The following is a 13,408-nucleotide window of genomic DNA, read 5'->3' as shown; positions in this document are numbered from 1 at the left end:
TTGGAGACACTGACAACATCCATTAAACGCATACAAACAAGCTGATGCAGTGGTTGCGGAGCAAAGAACTATAGTCATTGTAGGCTTCTCGATGGTCAATGCATTGTTTTTTTTAATGCTGGTGTGTAAGATTTGGCTTCTTTTTTTTTTTTTGACTCGGAGAAGCTGTAAATTCTGCTACCCGTGCGACCAAATTGGATTTTGTCCATTGACACAAATTGCCCTTTCAAATGCTTTATTGTGTTGTGCAGCACAGACAGTAGTGCAAAGAAAAGCAACTCGGCGCCCAGATTTTGTATTTTAGCACGAGTGAATCACACAGAACCTGTTCGATAATGCCATCACTAAGAACTTTTTCCACGGTTGTTTTCTTTTTATTTCATGTAGTTTCTTTTATTAAGCCTCTCTAGCTTTGAATTATTCACGCAAACTCTAAAAGAATCTTCTCGATCAAATATTAAGTTGTTAAATGAAATCCCAAAATATAATTTATATTATTTTTTAATATATCACTTTAAATAAAAATTCTTTAAACTTAAAACTTGCACAGATTTACACTACCTTATACTTAATGTTTATCTAATAAATAAAGATTTTGAAATTAAAACTCGTAATTATTTTATCATTAAGATTTTAATATTATATTAAAGAATCATCTTAATTCAGTAACTTAAATTATTATATAAAATTTACTTAAATTATTATATAAAATTTTAAAATATAATTTATATTATTCTATTTACAAAAGATTCAAGCTTGGTGCAGTGGCTAATTATTCCTCGTCTTTGTGCTGAACGCGTTACGGACCGAGTGGGTCAAAACATAAATATTTGGACCATGCAAAGATCAGAGCGACCAGGTCCTTTGGGAATAAATAGGAGTAAAAAACAAGCATGCCTCAATTTGAAATTGTTGCCAACTGTCAAGTTGACATTCCGAGGAGTTTCCCACTATCTTCCTGTGCTGGTATGAGAGCCACGTGTTGCTTGCTCAAGCAGGGTCTGGGAGGCATAAAGTCCAAAAAGGCCTTTCGGGTGTAAAATGCCTAGGAATCATGCACCGAGTAAAATTAATTACATTAGAAAAACTCTTTTCCAACTTTTAGAGGGCACGTCATGTGTCATGTCAACCTTCTGCGTGCAATTGGTCAGGTTAGGTATATTTTTTAAAATATTTTTTATTTAAAAATATATTAAATTAATATTTTAAGTTCGGTCCAATAATTACAAGGCAAAAGAAAAAGGAAAAGTAATAGATGATTCATAGATTACTTCTCATGCGATTTGACCCTGTGAGTTTGTGTGCACAGAAGGAGAATAATAAATAAAGTATAGTCTTCCAACGAATTCTTTGCAACGGTCGGCTGCTGATAAATTTCATAACTAATTTTATTTTATTTATTAGTATAAATATTCATGTCAGCTTGTATATATCTCAATAAATTTTATAAATTTTAAAATTAATAATTATATAAATTTTTAATAACCCTGAAATTTATAAAATTTAAACTAATAATTTTTAAAAAACAAATCTAACACTTAACATATTGAGAGAGAGATAAATATATAATGACTACCATAACCCTTCTTTACTATGATGTTTTTTTTTATATTAAAAAAAATATATAGATTAAAAAAATGAATGAATTTCTTATATTTACATAAGATCACGAGTTGGAATATTTAAATTTAGAAAATATTCTTTATTTTTATAATGATGATTAATTCAATTAATCATAATTATGAGAACATGAATCCTTATTCTGTTAACTACTCGCTCTAACCCTTTTAACCTCGTTTTTAAACCTCACGCAAGGGAAGGCATCAATGCTTTTGAGCACACAGCACATAACAATGACAACGCAGATGCACCCTCTTAATAGGCATAACTGAGTATAAACGAAAATAAAAATAAGGAAAATATATATATATATATATATATATATATAATAATAATAATAATCAAAAGAAACTAAAACGCGTAGCGTTTAACCATGTAGAGAAACACCATGGGGTCTATTATTAAATTTATTGTGATTTGTAATAGTGTTAATTTTATTTTTTTTAGTTATGAATTTTTTTCTTTTTAATTGCATCCTTTAATGAAATGTTTTGGGTTTTTCTCAATTAATTGTCTCTTATCTTCGCGTGTTCTATGGATTTGAATGGTTTTTTTCCTTGATTTTTAGACTTGTTTGGAGTCAAATAAAATAAGGTATGGTTTTGATTTGTAATAAAAAGATATAATTAAAAGACAAAATAGTTTATTGTAAAACAAGAGAAAATCATGTGGCCACTATCGAACTCATGCAAAAAAACCCTTTTTAGAGCCGGTTTGTTTTGTGATTTAAAAGTATTTTAAAAAAAATTATTTTTTTTTGTTTCAAATTAATTATTTTAATGATTTTAGAAAGATACTAATGTCAAAAAAAATTAAAAACATTATTTTAATATATTTTCAAATAAACAATATTTTAAAAAGAAAACGCTACCACAATATCAAATAGGCTATTAGTCTATTTGTTTTTCCTTTTCTTTTTCCACATTACTTTTAGTATTTGGGGTTTTAGTTTTGGTCTAAAAATTCATTTTGTTTATTTTTCAATCTTTAGGTTTGATTGAGGAGAGAGTTGTCAGAAAATGTGAAAGGGAGAGAAAATTGTTAATTCCCATATTCCAGTAACAAAAAAAAAAAAGGGTATCAACATCAATAAGTTGTTAAGTAGGAGAAAAGTTATATTTAGGTGTTTTAAATTTTTATATTTCTAGAAAAAATAGATTAAGGCTTGAAAATATTTTTTTTTGAAATCACGTTATTTTTTTTATTTTTAACCGATTAAATATTAATGTAAGACCTAAAATAAGTTTATTGAGGTATTTATAATATTTTATTAATTTTTTTAATTAAAAAAGGTTGAAATGCCTTTAATTGGTATTTAAAATCTTACCCTGACTTTTCAAGCACCTTTAGTGGTTGAGAAGTCAATTAGTAAATAACATGTGTTGTTGATATGTTTTATGTTTTAACTAAATGAGTATATGATGATAGAAAAAAAAAGAAGAAGAGAGTGATCTAGGTGCACGAGCTTGGTAAGACAGTGTTTAACATTTGCGATCGGAAAGTGATTTTGAAAAAATTTAAATTTTTTTTATTTTTTTTTAAATTAATATGTTTTGATGTTTTCAGATTATTTTGATATGCTGATGTTAAAAATGATTTTTAAATAATAAAAACATTATGTTAATATGTTTTGGAATGAAAAACATTTTAAAAAGTAACCGCTATCACACTCCCAAACACCCTAATCTTATTCAATCAATTTCTTGAGAATGTTTTTTTTTTATTGTAGTGCAATTAAATACAAAATTAATTTTAAAAAATAAAGTTATTAAATATTTGATTCGATGACTTTGGTTGTAGGTTTAGTGGGTTAATCTACCTAACCCAAGTCAATTCAATATATTTTCAATTCAATAATAATAATAATAAACACCAAAATAACAACAACTTTGTTTTAAGATTAAACTGAATTCAAAATAAATTGATCGATTTGTGTTTGAACTTTTCTAATCGATCGAGTCTTATAAAATCAACTTGGACCATCATTAATTTAAAATTTGAACTATGAAAGGTGGGTAAGGGTGGGTTAAATAGGAGTGAGTTAAATAATAATGACAAAAGTTCTTCAAAACAATGCGCAAATAATATATTATTTTTAATATATTAGTAAAAAATATAAAACAATTATTTTTTGTTTAATTTAAACTTGATGTTGTCTTAAAAAATATTCTATGGATAAAGAAGGATACTTTTTTTTTTAATTTTGATTTCATATCATCTAAAGTTTTTTTTTTTAATTATTAAGCTTTTTATTTTGATTTATCATCATCTAAAGTTTTTTTTTAAAAAAATTATTTTATAACAAATTGAAGGAATAAGTATTTATTTTGATTGTTTTTTATTTTTATTTTAAAAAAGAGGGATTATACTAACATATTATTTTATCTTAATAAAATATAAATTATTATTTTTGTTAAAAAATATTAACATCTATTCAAATAAAAAAAATAAAAAATTAACTTCTAGCTCCGGTTTTCTCAATTTAGTTTTTAGCTATTATTAACAATCTTTTTTAAGATTTATTGTAGCATGCAATCATCAATTTATTTTATTTAAAATATACATTTAATTTTCATTTTATAATTAAAATATTTCTTGCTGTTAAAAAAATTAACAGCACCGGTGTATTTTGTTTTTAAAATTCTTTTTATTGTGTTAGCAGTTAAATTTTAATACGAACCCGCGGCGGGTAAGTTGACCAGTAAAGACTAAAAACAGAAAACAACAAGAACAAAACCCCTGCATAGCTTTACAAAGAGGGGGAGAGCAAGCGAAAGAAAGAAGATCTGTAGTTGATTTTTCCCTTTTCTTTTTCCAAAAGAAAGTGAATTCTAAAACAAAACAAAACACAAAAAAACCTCTCTCTATCTATGACGATAGAGATGATGGTGGTGATGAGAGTATTAGAAATATAATTGGGAGTTTCATTCTCGTCTTCCGGCTTGCATTCAACAGACAGGTAAAGATATTCTCCTTTTATTTGATGATCTATCTTAGGGTTTTCTCTTTATCTTTTATTCTTTAACATAATCCAGCTACTGCTGCTGCTGCTGCTCAATTCGTCAAATGTTTGCTTTTTTAGGGTTTCCAATTTACACTATCAAGGCCTCACCTTCCTCCATCTCTGGTCTCTGTTTTTAGAGTTTTGACTATTTTGATCCACTGCCTTTTTTTCTTTCTTTTTTAAGCTCAAATGATTAATTCTGCGCTTCTATGCCATCTTCACTTTGTATTAATTTGAAACGCTTTTAGGATGCCAAAGCTTTTAGTAAATAAAAAAAAATTAGCAACTCAGATTCGGGAAAGTTTTTGTCAGTGTTATAATTGAGGACTGAATGGACGGGGAGTGTTAGCAAAGCTTCAATCTGGGCTAAAGTTATGCTTGTGAAAGCTTGAAATGCAGGAGGTGTGTTTTATTTATTGGAAAAGGGGGGTTTTAGCTGTTATTGTCTTCGAATGGTTAAGTTAGAAAGTGGGGTTGGATTGACTATTACCTATGTTATTCGATTTTAAGTGTACTAAAAGCTTTTGATATTTTGAAGCATTCTAATCCAATCGGGTCTAACTTCCCCATTTGGTTGATTGATGGGTGCAAGCTAGGCTTCTTATGCTACCTTGATATTATGAATTCTAGTGATTTGAATTTCATTTCTTTTCTCCCATAAAATTCCCATGCATTATGTTTTTTGTTCCTTCCTTGGGCTCATATGTCTCAGTAATTTCAACCTATGAACATTTGGTTTCTTTTTGGGTTTTGAAAACAGCATGTTTAAATTTCAGTTGAGATTGGGGTTGCGCGAATCAATACAGATCCTATTTGAGGGGAAGAGGAGTGAATGCAAGTAATTACTTGGGAAACCTTTCAGAGAGAGAAAATTTTTAAGTAAGTGAGAAATTTCCTTTTTCATGATAGGTGACAAAATATATTAACTGTCATGCATGTTTGAAGCCATATGAAAGTTCTTATCCTTAATATCATCAATAAACACACTGTATCCTCAGAAATGATCCATCTAGAAAACGGTGATTGTGGTTTAAAACTAGCAATGAAAGGGCAAAAAAGCATGTCTTTATTTGCGTGTGTTATCATTGATGACACAGATCAGTTGAATTCCTGGAAACTTTGTGTGAAAGAGTTCCAAGCAAGAAAATATGATATCTGAAAGAGACAAAAAGGAAACGACCAAATTATGGTCCTGCTGAATTGTGATCTTGTGAAGTAACCCAGAAAGTCCTTCATTTTGATAATTTTTTATAAAATGGCTGCTCTCAAGTCTCTAACTAGCAGTTGGATTATATCATTGCCCTAGACCAGTGGTCCTTGCTGAATTTGAGTGCAGGAATCAATTTATACCGTTCATATTCCACTCACAAAAATATTGGCATTTATTACTTGCTGTAAGGATGAAGACATGGTCACCTTGGCTAGGAAGCCATGATTACTGAGAGTTTTTTTTCCTTCCCTGTATGTGTTCAATTTCTTCTCTAATCTTTAAATATCAGAATTTTTTCAGACCATGGCTTTATTTGGTTTTTACAGGGGTTTCCTAGTTGAGAGCACAATTTTGAAGAATTTCATAAGTTTATCATGGATGTCAAAATAATGAGATATTATTTGAGTAGTTGAAGTGACAAGTTTGTGGAGGGGGGGGGGGGGGGGAGGTAATAAGGGAGAACTGCGTTAGAAGCCTAAGACTTCTTGATTTTGTTATCTGTGCCCGAATCCTTTAATTTTTAACAATTAAATGTGATTTTATCAATGTAATCTTAAATGCAATGTCTGTTAACTCCTAGCTGATGTGGCAATTAATTGCTTATGCCATGATTGGTATGGCATGCGGATAGGCTAACTGTATAGACACATAATCACTTTCACATTCATAGGGAGTGAGAGTAAGAAATAAAATCAAAACTAAAATGATTCTTGCACGCCTGTGCAAATCCTGAAACCTGAAAATTTCCACGTTTCTTCAATGCCTCTACCATCCTGGCAAGGGTTCCAATGGAAGAACCATGCTCTTGATAAACATCCATAGCCCCCTTTCTTATCCTCTGACTTTTCTGATATTTCCTTTCCATGGTACAAGTCCATCAACTCTCATATTCATCCTTGATCTCAGTCCCACGACAAACTATCCTCCTTTGGCACCATTGCAACCATAAATTGTTTTTAACACTGAGTGCCACCATAGTCCTATCTTTGACTATCTTCGAGAAACTTTAGGGAAACACTGCAATCTAAATCAAATTTACTCACACCACATACCAGAGCCTCTGAACTGGAAGCAATGAAGCAAAGATAATCAACCTTTCTGTCGATCATAAGGCCAAGATCATTTTTTAATTGCAGGGTTAAGTTAGATTTTTGTGATTGTTTTTATCTTATTTGGATTTGGTTTAGTACAGTTAATTGCTATGATGTTAATCTCAGGATCAACATTTGGTTGGTTCTTAGAAATTGTAGTAGACAATGCCATGAGATACACATTGCCAGTATGTTTGACAGGTGTATGGTTTCTTTAGAAGCTTCAGTTGGAGGTTGGAATTTAAAATTAGGTTGGGTGTTAGGCTGTTAATTGGGACATGGATAGATGGTGATACTTGGGTTATGATTGGGAAGCATTCTGGGGCATTTAGAATGAGAGATATGCAATTCCAGTTCTTTTTTTGATTTTTGATTTTTATTTTTCGAGATCAGATGACAGATGATGCAGTGCCATTAGCTGACTTTGTGTTTAAAAACATTTAGCTGATTTGCATGCCAGATCAGTGATGACATTGATAATTTTGCAGTCAGGTCAACTTGGAGTTACAAGACATCCCATTTAGGAAATACATTGATACAAAATTGGCAATTGTGACATTCAATTGTTACAAAATAAAGTATTAGGACTCAAGTAGAAAAGCTCGAAAAACTGTAGGACTTATAATGCTGTCATCCTACAATGATAAACATTAGTAAGTTTGTCTCCATCTTGTGTTTTGCTCCAAGAAGCACCTCAATGGAAGTGGCAAGAGAAGTGTTGAGTATTAAAGATTTGATGGAGACATTGCTCTTGATATTGCTAACTAATGTACAAGGAATCATGTAAAATACCTTTGTCATTTGGCTGAATGCTTCATTGAGCAATGATTCTGTCAAGTTTTGTGTTGGCATCAATTCTCTCATTGTTGGGATTGAAATGGCTTGTCGCACAATTACTTCATAAATTGAATACCATTTGTACAGCAATAGCTTTTATAACCCTTGCTTTGTGGCACTCTATTTGCATTATCATTGTTTATCTTTGTTAGTTTGGTATAATATTTGCTTTTTATTCTTTGATACAATCTCTGTATTGCTTATTGACATTCATTAGTTGTAGACTTGCAGTAGGGAGTCACTCTCCAATCTGACATCTTTTCTTTCATTTTTATGATCGAGTAAACTACCTCTAAATATTTAGAAACTAAGAAAGAGTTTCCTAATAGCCAGTTGATTTACGATGAGACAGGTGGATACTGCTTTCTTCGTTTCTACCATTCGAGTGATAACCTGCTTCAAAGATTGTGGCAGATTTTTTTCTCTTGCTCTGTTCGTGGGTTTTTTCGGATAAGTTTCCTTGTTTACCGTATCTAGCTATGACTTTGCTAGACCTCGGAGTGCAAAGACCTTTCATGGGGTTTATAAGATTTAGATCCTTTGCTCCATCTTAAAGAATTTTGTTAGCCATCTCTGCTTTGTTTGAATTCATTGCATCTTCAGATGTTTGGATTGACTTCCTAATGTAATGATTCTTGATCTGTGATCACATGCTGAGAATGAATCATTAGTTAACAGTTAACTATGAGAATCCATGCTTTTTTATGGTGAATTGAGTTCCACCTCCCTGGACTTCAGTCTTTGTCTTTGTCCCTATAAAACATAATGCTTGAACATGAAAGGCTAACCTTTCAGGCACATCCCCCATTTTGTGAGACATTGAATGGTGCACATCATCCATTGTGTCTCGCTTCATCTTTTTCTAAAGAGCTTTTAGTGTCTCGCTTCATCTTTTTCTAAAGAGCTTTTATTGTTGCCTTCCTACATTAGAACTCTAAAATTCCTCTTAACAAACAAGTACCAGTACAATGAGGTGTCATTTTCTAAACAACCACTATGGCACCTTTACCCCTTCACCTTTTCAGCACAACTTATCTAATTCCATGCTTGTTATAACCTGCTCTATGTCTGGAAGAGACAGTGCCTGACATCTCTACTCCTTACCTCCATGTCTTGTCATAGCCTGGAGCATGAAGTATAGAAGTTCATGGAGTTAAGTTCTAGGAATTTAACTGTTTCTATTGTTGGAGATCAACTTTGAATGCCCAGAACATTTGAGGGTGGAAAATATCATGACAACTTATAGTTTTATCCAGCACCATATTTCTTCCCTGATCATGTAGTGTCAGCAGGCAAGTGTGTCAAAATGCCAAGTTTAAATGACTGATACATAATGAATATACGGCAACTATTGATAATCTTTTCAACCTTTGCATATGTAGCACAATCTGTGCTTTTTGTTAGTTCTGATTGAACTCTATGTATAGCTCTAAAGAGTCTCCACTGTAATGATTTGCTAGTTTATTGATGGTTCTTTTCTTCTTCCGGTAATGCAGGTGTGATGGAGATATCATTGTTAGAAGTGCTTCTCAAAACCATCTCCACCTTCTTACATTTATCAAAGGATGATAACATAAGTTCTGATCCAGTTCAGAAGTACTACCAGAAGGCAGAAGAGATACTCAAGTTGTTGAAGCCAATATTTGATGCCATTGTTGATTCTGAAGTAGCTTCTGATGAAGTGCTTAATAAGGATTTTCTAGAATTAGGTCGATCTGTTGACGAATTGAGGGAGATATTTGAGAGCTGGCAACCATTGTCAAGCAAAGTTTATTTTGTAAGTTTTCAACTGTATTTTTGTGATTATAGACGGCATGTTTGTTCTACTCATGGATTTTCAGGGTGGTATCAAAGCTTACCTTGGTTTAGCTTCTTCATGATTAGTTCCTGTTTGACCTTTTCATATGCTGTTAGCTTATGTAATGATATTGAATCCCTTTCTTTATATTTCTATTACCAACTTGCCAGTAGTCATGATGACAAAAGGTGGGAATGTAGCACGAATGTTTGAGTTGAAGAATAGCAAAGGTGGAGGGTTCACGATGATAGGAATTTCTGCTTTGGTTATTGAAAACAAGATGCTAGGTTGTTGATTTAACAGTGACAGATGCAGTGCTGGTGGTGCCAGTGATCATCTGTTCACTGCATTTATTTCTTTTCCTGTGACGGCAATTTCCTTTATATATAAGATTTTTTTCTCTGGAACTGAAATGCAATAACTGCAAATGCTGGTAAATAAATGTGCTGGGGGCCAGGTTGGAGAAAGCTTAAATTTGCAAATAGTGGGAGCCAGCAGTGCCTTGGAACAGGCTTCACTTTGTTTTTAGATCTCTGTACCTGTGAAATTCCTGGAAGCATCCATCTGTGGAACTTGATTAGTTGAAGCTTGGGAATTGTTGACATTGCTGTCATTATCCTCATCTTCATTCTTGCTGTCATTTCTTTGTACTTTGTTTCTTGAAGTTGAAAGCAGGCATTTAATTTATGATATTCATTCATAGAACAATGAAAGTTGAAATCTTGAATTATATGCCTTCATTTAGTTTTCATTATGAACTGTTATCTTCTTTATGTTTGTCATTACTTGTGCATAATGTATAGAGCTACTTTCTGAAAATAGGAACAAAAAGATAATGCCAAATGTTTGCTACCCTTTTAAAAAGGGTCAGGTTTGTTTTGGCTAAGCTTCTCTTGTACATGGTGTCTAGGTTCTGCAAATTGAATCGTTAACATTGAAGATTCGTAATCTGGGCCTGGATAGTTTTCAGCTATTGAAGTCTTCCCGTCAACAACTCCCAGATGAATTAAGTTCATCTTCTCTTGAGGTATTTGTCCACAAAATCTTGTTTTAAGCTTGTAGCTATAATGTTTATAGAAAGAGCATACACCTCTGCAAGCTATGAACTAACAATTGAATGTCTGATTACAGAACTGCATACAGAAAATTAAGCATTCTGTATATGAGCAAACATCATCCATCATTAAAGAAGCTATAAGTGGCCAAGAGGAGGGTGTTGGACCCAGCTCAGAGATCCTGGTGAAAATTGCAGACAGCCTGTGCTTAAGGTCCAATCAGGAGATTTTGATTGAAGCAGTGGCCCTAGAGAAGATTAAGGAGAATGCTGAGCAAGCTGAGAAAACTGCAGAAGCTGAGTTTATTGATCAAATGATTGCACTTGTGACCCACATACATGAACGCCTTGTTCTGATAAAGCAGTCACAGACATCTAGTCCAGTCCCAATACCTGCTGATTTTTGTTGTCCCCTCTCTCTTGAGTTGATGACGGATCCAGTAATTGTGGCATCAGGGCAAACTTATGAGCGGGCATTCATTAAAAACTGGATTGAACTTGGTCTCACTGTGTGTCCCAAGACACGGCAGACTCTGGCTCACACTAATCTCATACCTAACTACACTGTAAAGGCATTGATTGCAAATTGGTGTGAGTCAAACAATGTGAAGCTTCCTGATCCCATAAAGTCCATGAGCTTCAATCAGCCCTCACCACTTCTTGTGCATGTAGAATCTATTGCATCCAGGGATTCACATGTTCTTCCTCATTTGAGGGAAAACCAACCATTGTCTCCTGAGTCAAATCGGTCTGCTGGTTCACCTGGTAGGAGCATGATCTCTTCTAGTGGAATCCATAGAGAGGGAAGTTCTCCACTGCATCCCCGTTCTACTTCTGAGGGTTCCTTGTCAGGTGCAGTTGGAAATGGCCAGGGTTTGGATATTGCAAGAATATCATTAATGAGTTCTGAAGAAAGGTCAGGTAGCTCAGAAGAGAGGTATTTGGATTCAGTTTGCCACCGGTCTGCATCACCATCTAGAAATGAAGTTTCAACTGCTGTTAGAGCTGATGGTCTGCAATCTCAGAACCACAACAGAAGTGCATCAGCCTCCAGTGCACTTGCTCATGCAGCTTTTCCTCAAGGAGCATCAGGAGATGCCAATGAATCAACAGAGTTCTCAAACCATTTTACTTCCTACAGCAGTGATACTTCTGGGGAGGTGAAGCCAGAGCCACAGGCATCTTCGACCTTGAACACCCCGCACAGAGAACCTGAGTTCCCATCCTTTTTGGTTGATACACGGTCTCGAAGCCAAACAGCTTGGCGCCGGCCTTCTGATAGGCTTGTGCCAAGGATAGTTTCTTCTCCAGCTATTGAAACAAGAGCTGATCTTGCTGGCATTGAAATGGAAGTTCGGAAGCTGGTTGAGGACTTGAGGAGCACTTCAATTGATATTCAAAGAGACGCAACAGCTAAACTGAGGCTACTTGCTAAGCACAACATGGATAACCGGATTGTTATAGCAAATTGTGGGTCCATTGGCTTGTTGGTTAATTTGCTCTGCTCAACAGACAAAAAAATCCAGGAAAATGCTGTCACAGCACTTCTTAACTTATCAATAAATGATAACAACAAAACAGCAATTGCAAATGCAGATGCAATTGAGCCCCTGATTCATGTCCTTGAAACAGGAAGCCCTGAGGCTAAAGAGAACTCAGCTGCCACTCTCTTTAGCCTCTCTGTGATTGAGGATAACAAGGTCAGAATTGGGAGGTCTGGGGCAGTTGGACCACTGGTTGATTTACTGGGTAATGGGACTCCAAGGGGGAAGAAGGATGCAGCCACAGCTTTGTTTAATTTGTCAATATTTCATGAAAACAAGGCCCGAATTGTAGAAGCTGGTGCTGTTAAACATCTTGTGGACTTGATGGACCCGGCAGCTGGGATGGTTGATAAGGCAGTTGCTGTTTTGGCAAATCTTGCGACAATTCCTGAGGGAAGGAATGCCATTGGTCAGGAGGGTGGGATCCCTGTTCTTGTTGAGGTCGTTGAGCTGGGTTCTGTAAGAGGGAAGGAAAATGCAGCCGCTGCTCTCTTGCAGCTTTGCACAAATAGTAGTAGGTTTTGCCACATGGTGCTCCAAGAAGGTGCTGTCCCGCCATTAGTGGCATTGTCTCAATCTGGCACTCCAAGGGCTAAGGAAAAGGTACAAGGTTGAAGATGCTTTTCTACGTTCATCTCTTTTCTGGAAGTTGATGATAACGAGTTTTTGGTTGCTTGCAGGCGCAGTCCCTTCTTAGCTACTTCAGAAACCAACGGCATGGTAATGCTGGAAGGGCTTGATATGAGACGGACAACCTGTCAATGCGATCCCAAGGTTTTGATTCAAGTTCTATACATATTGTGTACATTTGATGTTGCAAATAATGCATATGAAGGTTTTGCGGTTTGGATTTTTTAAATGATTTGTAGAGAATTGAGTTTATGGGAGGGCATGATTGAGGCCTCTTGTGAAAAACATTTTACATGTGAATGTGGAAAGAAAATATACCTGTGAATTGTCTTTGCAGAGAGCCTGAGCAATGCGATGATGGATGGTGATCCATGTTATTTCATTGATGTCATGTCGAATTCATGTCTGCTTTCTATGCGAGTTATGTTTATGTAGTAACTGTTGTCGAAGCACCAGATTGTTTGCATAAAAAATAGTGGGGGCACTCTCTCCACAATTTTCAATCTAGTTTTTAGAACCCACGATATTTGGCAGTGAATTTTCCAAGTATTTGGAATTGACATTATTACAGTTCAAATTGCCAATTGCCACGAGGTTAAGGAGTCCAATGAAGCGAGATG

The 13,408-nt window shown here is 34.3% G+C and overlaps 1 protein-coding gene across 3 annotated transcripts; it reads left to right on the top strand.

Moving 5' to 3' along the window:
• The first annotated feature begins 4,337 nt into the window (after positions 1 to 4,337).
• Positions 4,338 to 13,124, top strand: LOC133672978 (U-box domain-containing protein 4-like). 3 transcript variants are annotated; one of them, XM_062093554.1, is made up of 6 exons: positions 4,338 to 4,579; positions 5,401 to 5,503; positions 9,259 to 9,539; positions 10,471 to 10,587; positions 10,692 to 12,761; positions 12,839 to 13,124. In XM_062093554.1, the coding sequence occupies exons 3-6, from the start codon at positions 9,264 to 9,266 to the stop codon at positions 12,896 to 12,898; spliced, it is 2,523 nt and encodes an 840-aa protein (XP_061949538.1). In that variant the 5' UTR covers positions 4,338 to 4,579; positions 5,401 to 5,503; positions 9,259 to 9,263; the 3' UTR covers positions 12,899 to 13,124. The 3 variants fall into 3 exon arrangements, with proteins under 3 accessions (XP_061949538.1, XP_061949541.1, XP_061949540.1); XM_062093557.1 differs by having other exon boundaries at positions 5,385 to 5,503; XM_062093556.1 differs by lacking the exon at positions 5,401 to 5,503.
• Positions 13,125 to 13,408: the final 284 nt, after the last annotated feature.

This window comes from Populus nigra, chromosome 14, assembly GCF_951802175.1.
Source record: "Populus nigra chromosome 14, ddPopNigr1.1, whole genome shotgun sequence".
Taxonomy (NCBI): domain Eukaryota; kingdom Viridiplantae; phylum Streptophyta; class Magnoliopsida; order Malpighiales; family Salicaceae; genus Populus; species Populus nigra.
The sequence above is the reverse complement of the archived record's forward strand: the minus strand, read 5'-3'. Positions and strand labels throughout refer to the sequence as shown.

Coding starts and splice junctions, on each gene's coding strand:
- LOC133672978 (XM_062093556.1), top strand. CDS start 9,264: ATGGAGATATCATTGTTAGAAGTGCTTCTCAAAACCATCTCCACCTTC. Junction 9,540..10,470: donor TGTCAAGCAAAGTTTATTTT/GTAAGTTTTCAA, acceptor CATGGTGTCTAG/GTTCTGCAAATTGAATCGTT. Junction 12,762..12,838: donor CTCCAAGGGCTAAGGAAAAG/GTACAAGGTTGA, acceptor GGTTGCTTGCAG/GCGCAGTCCCTTCTTAGCTA.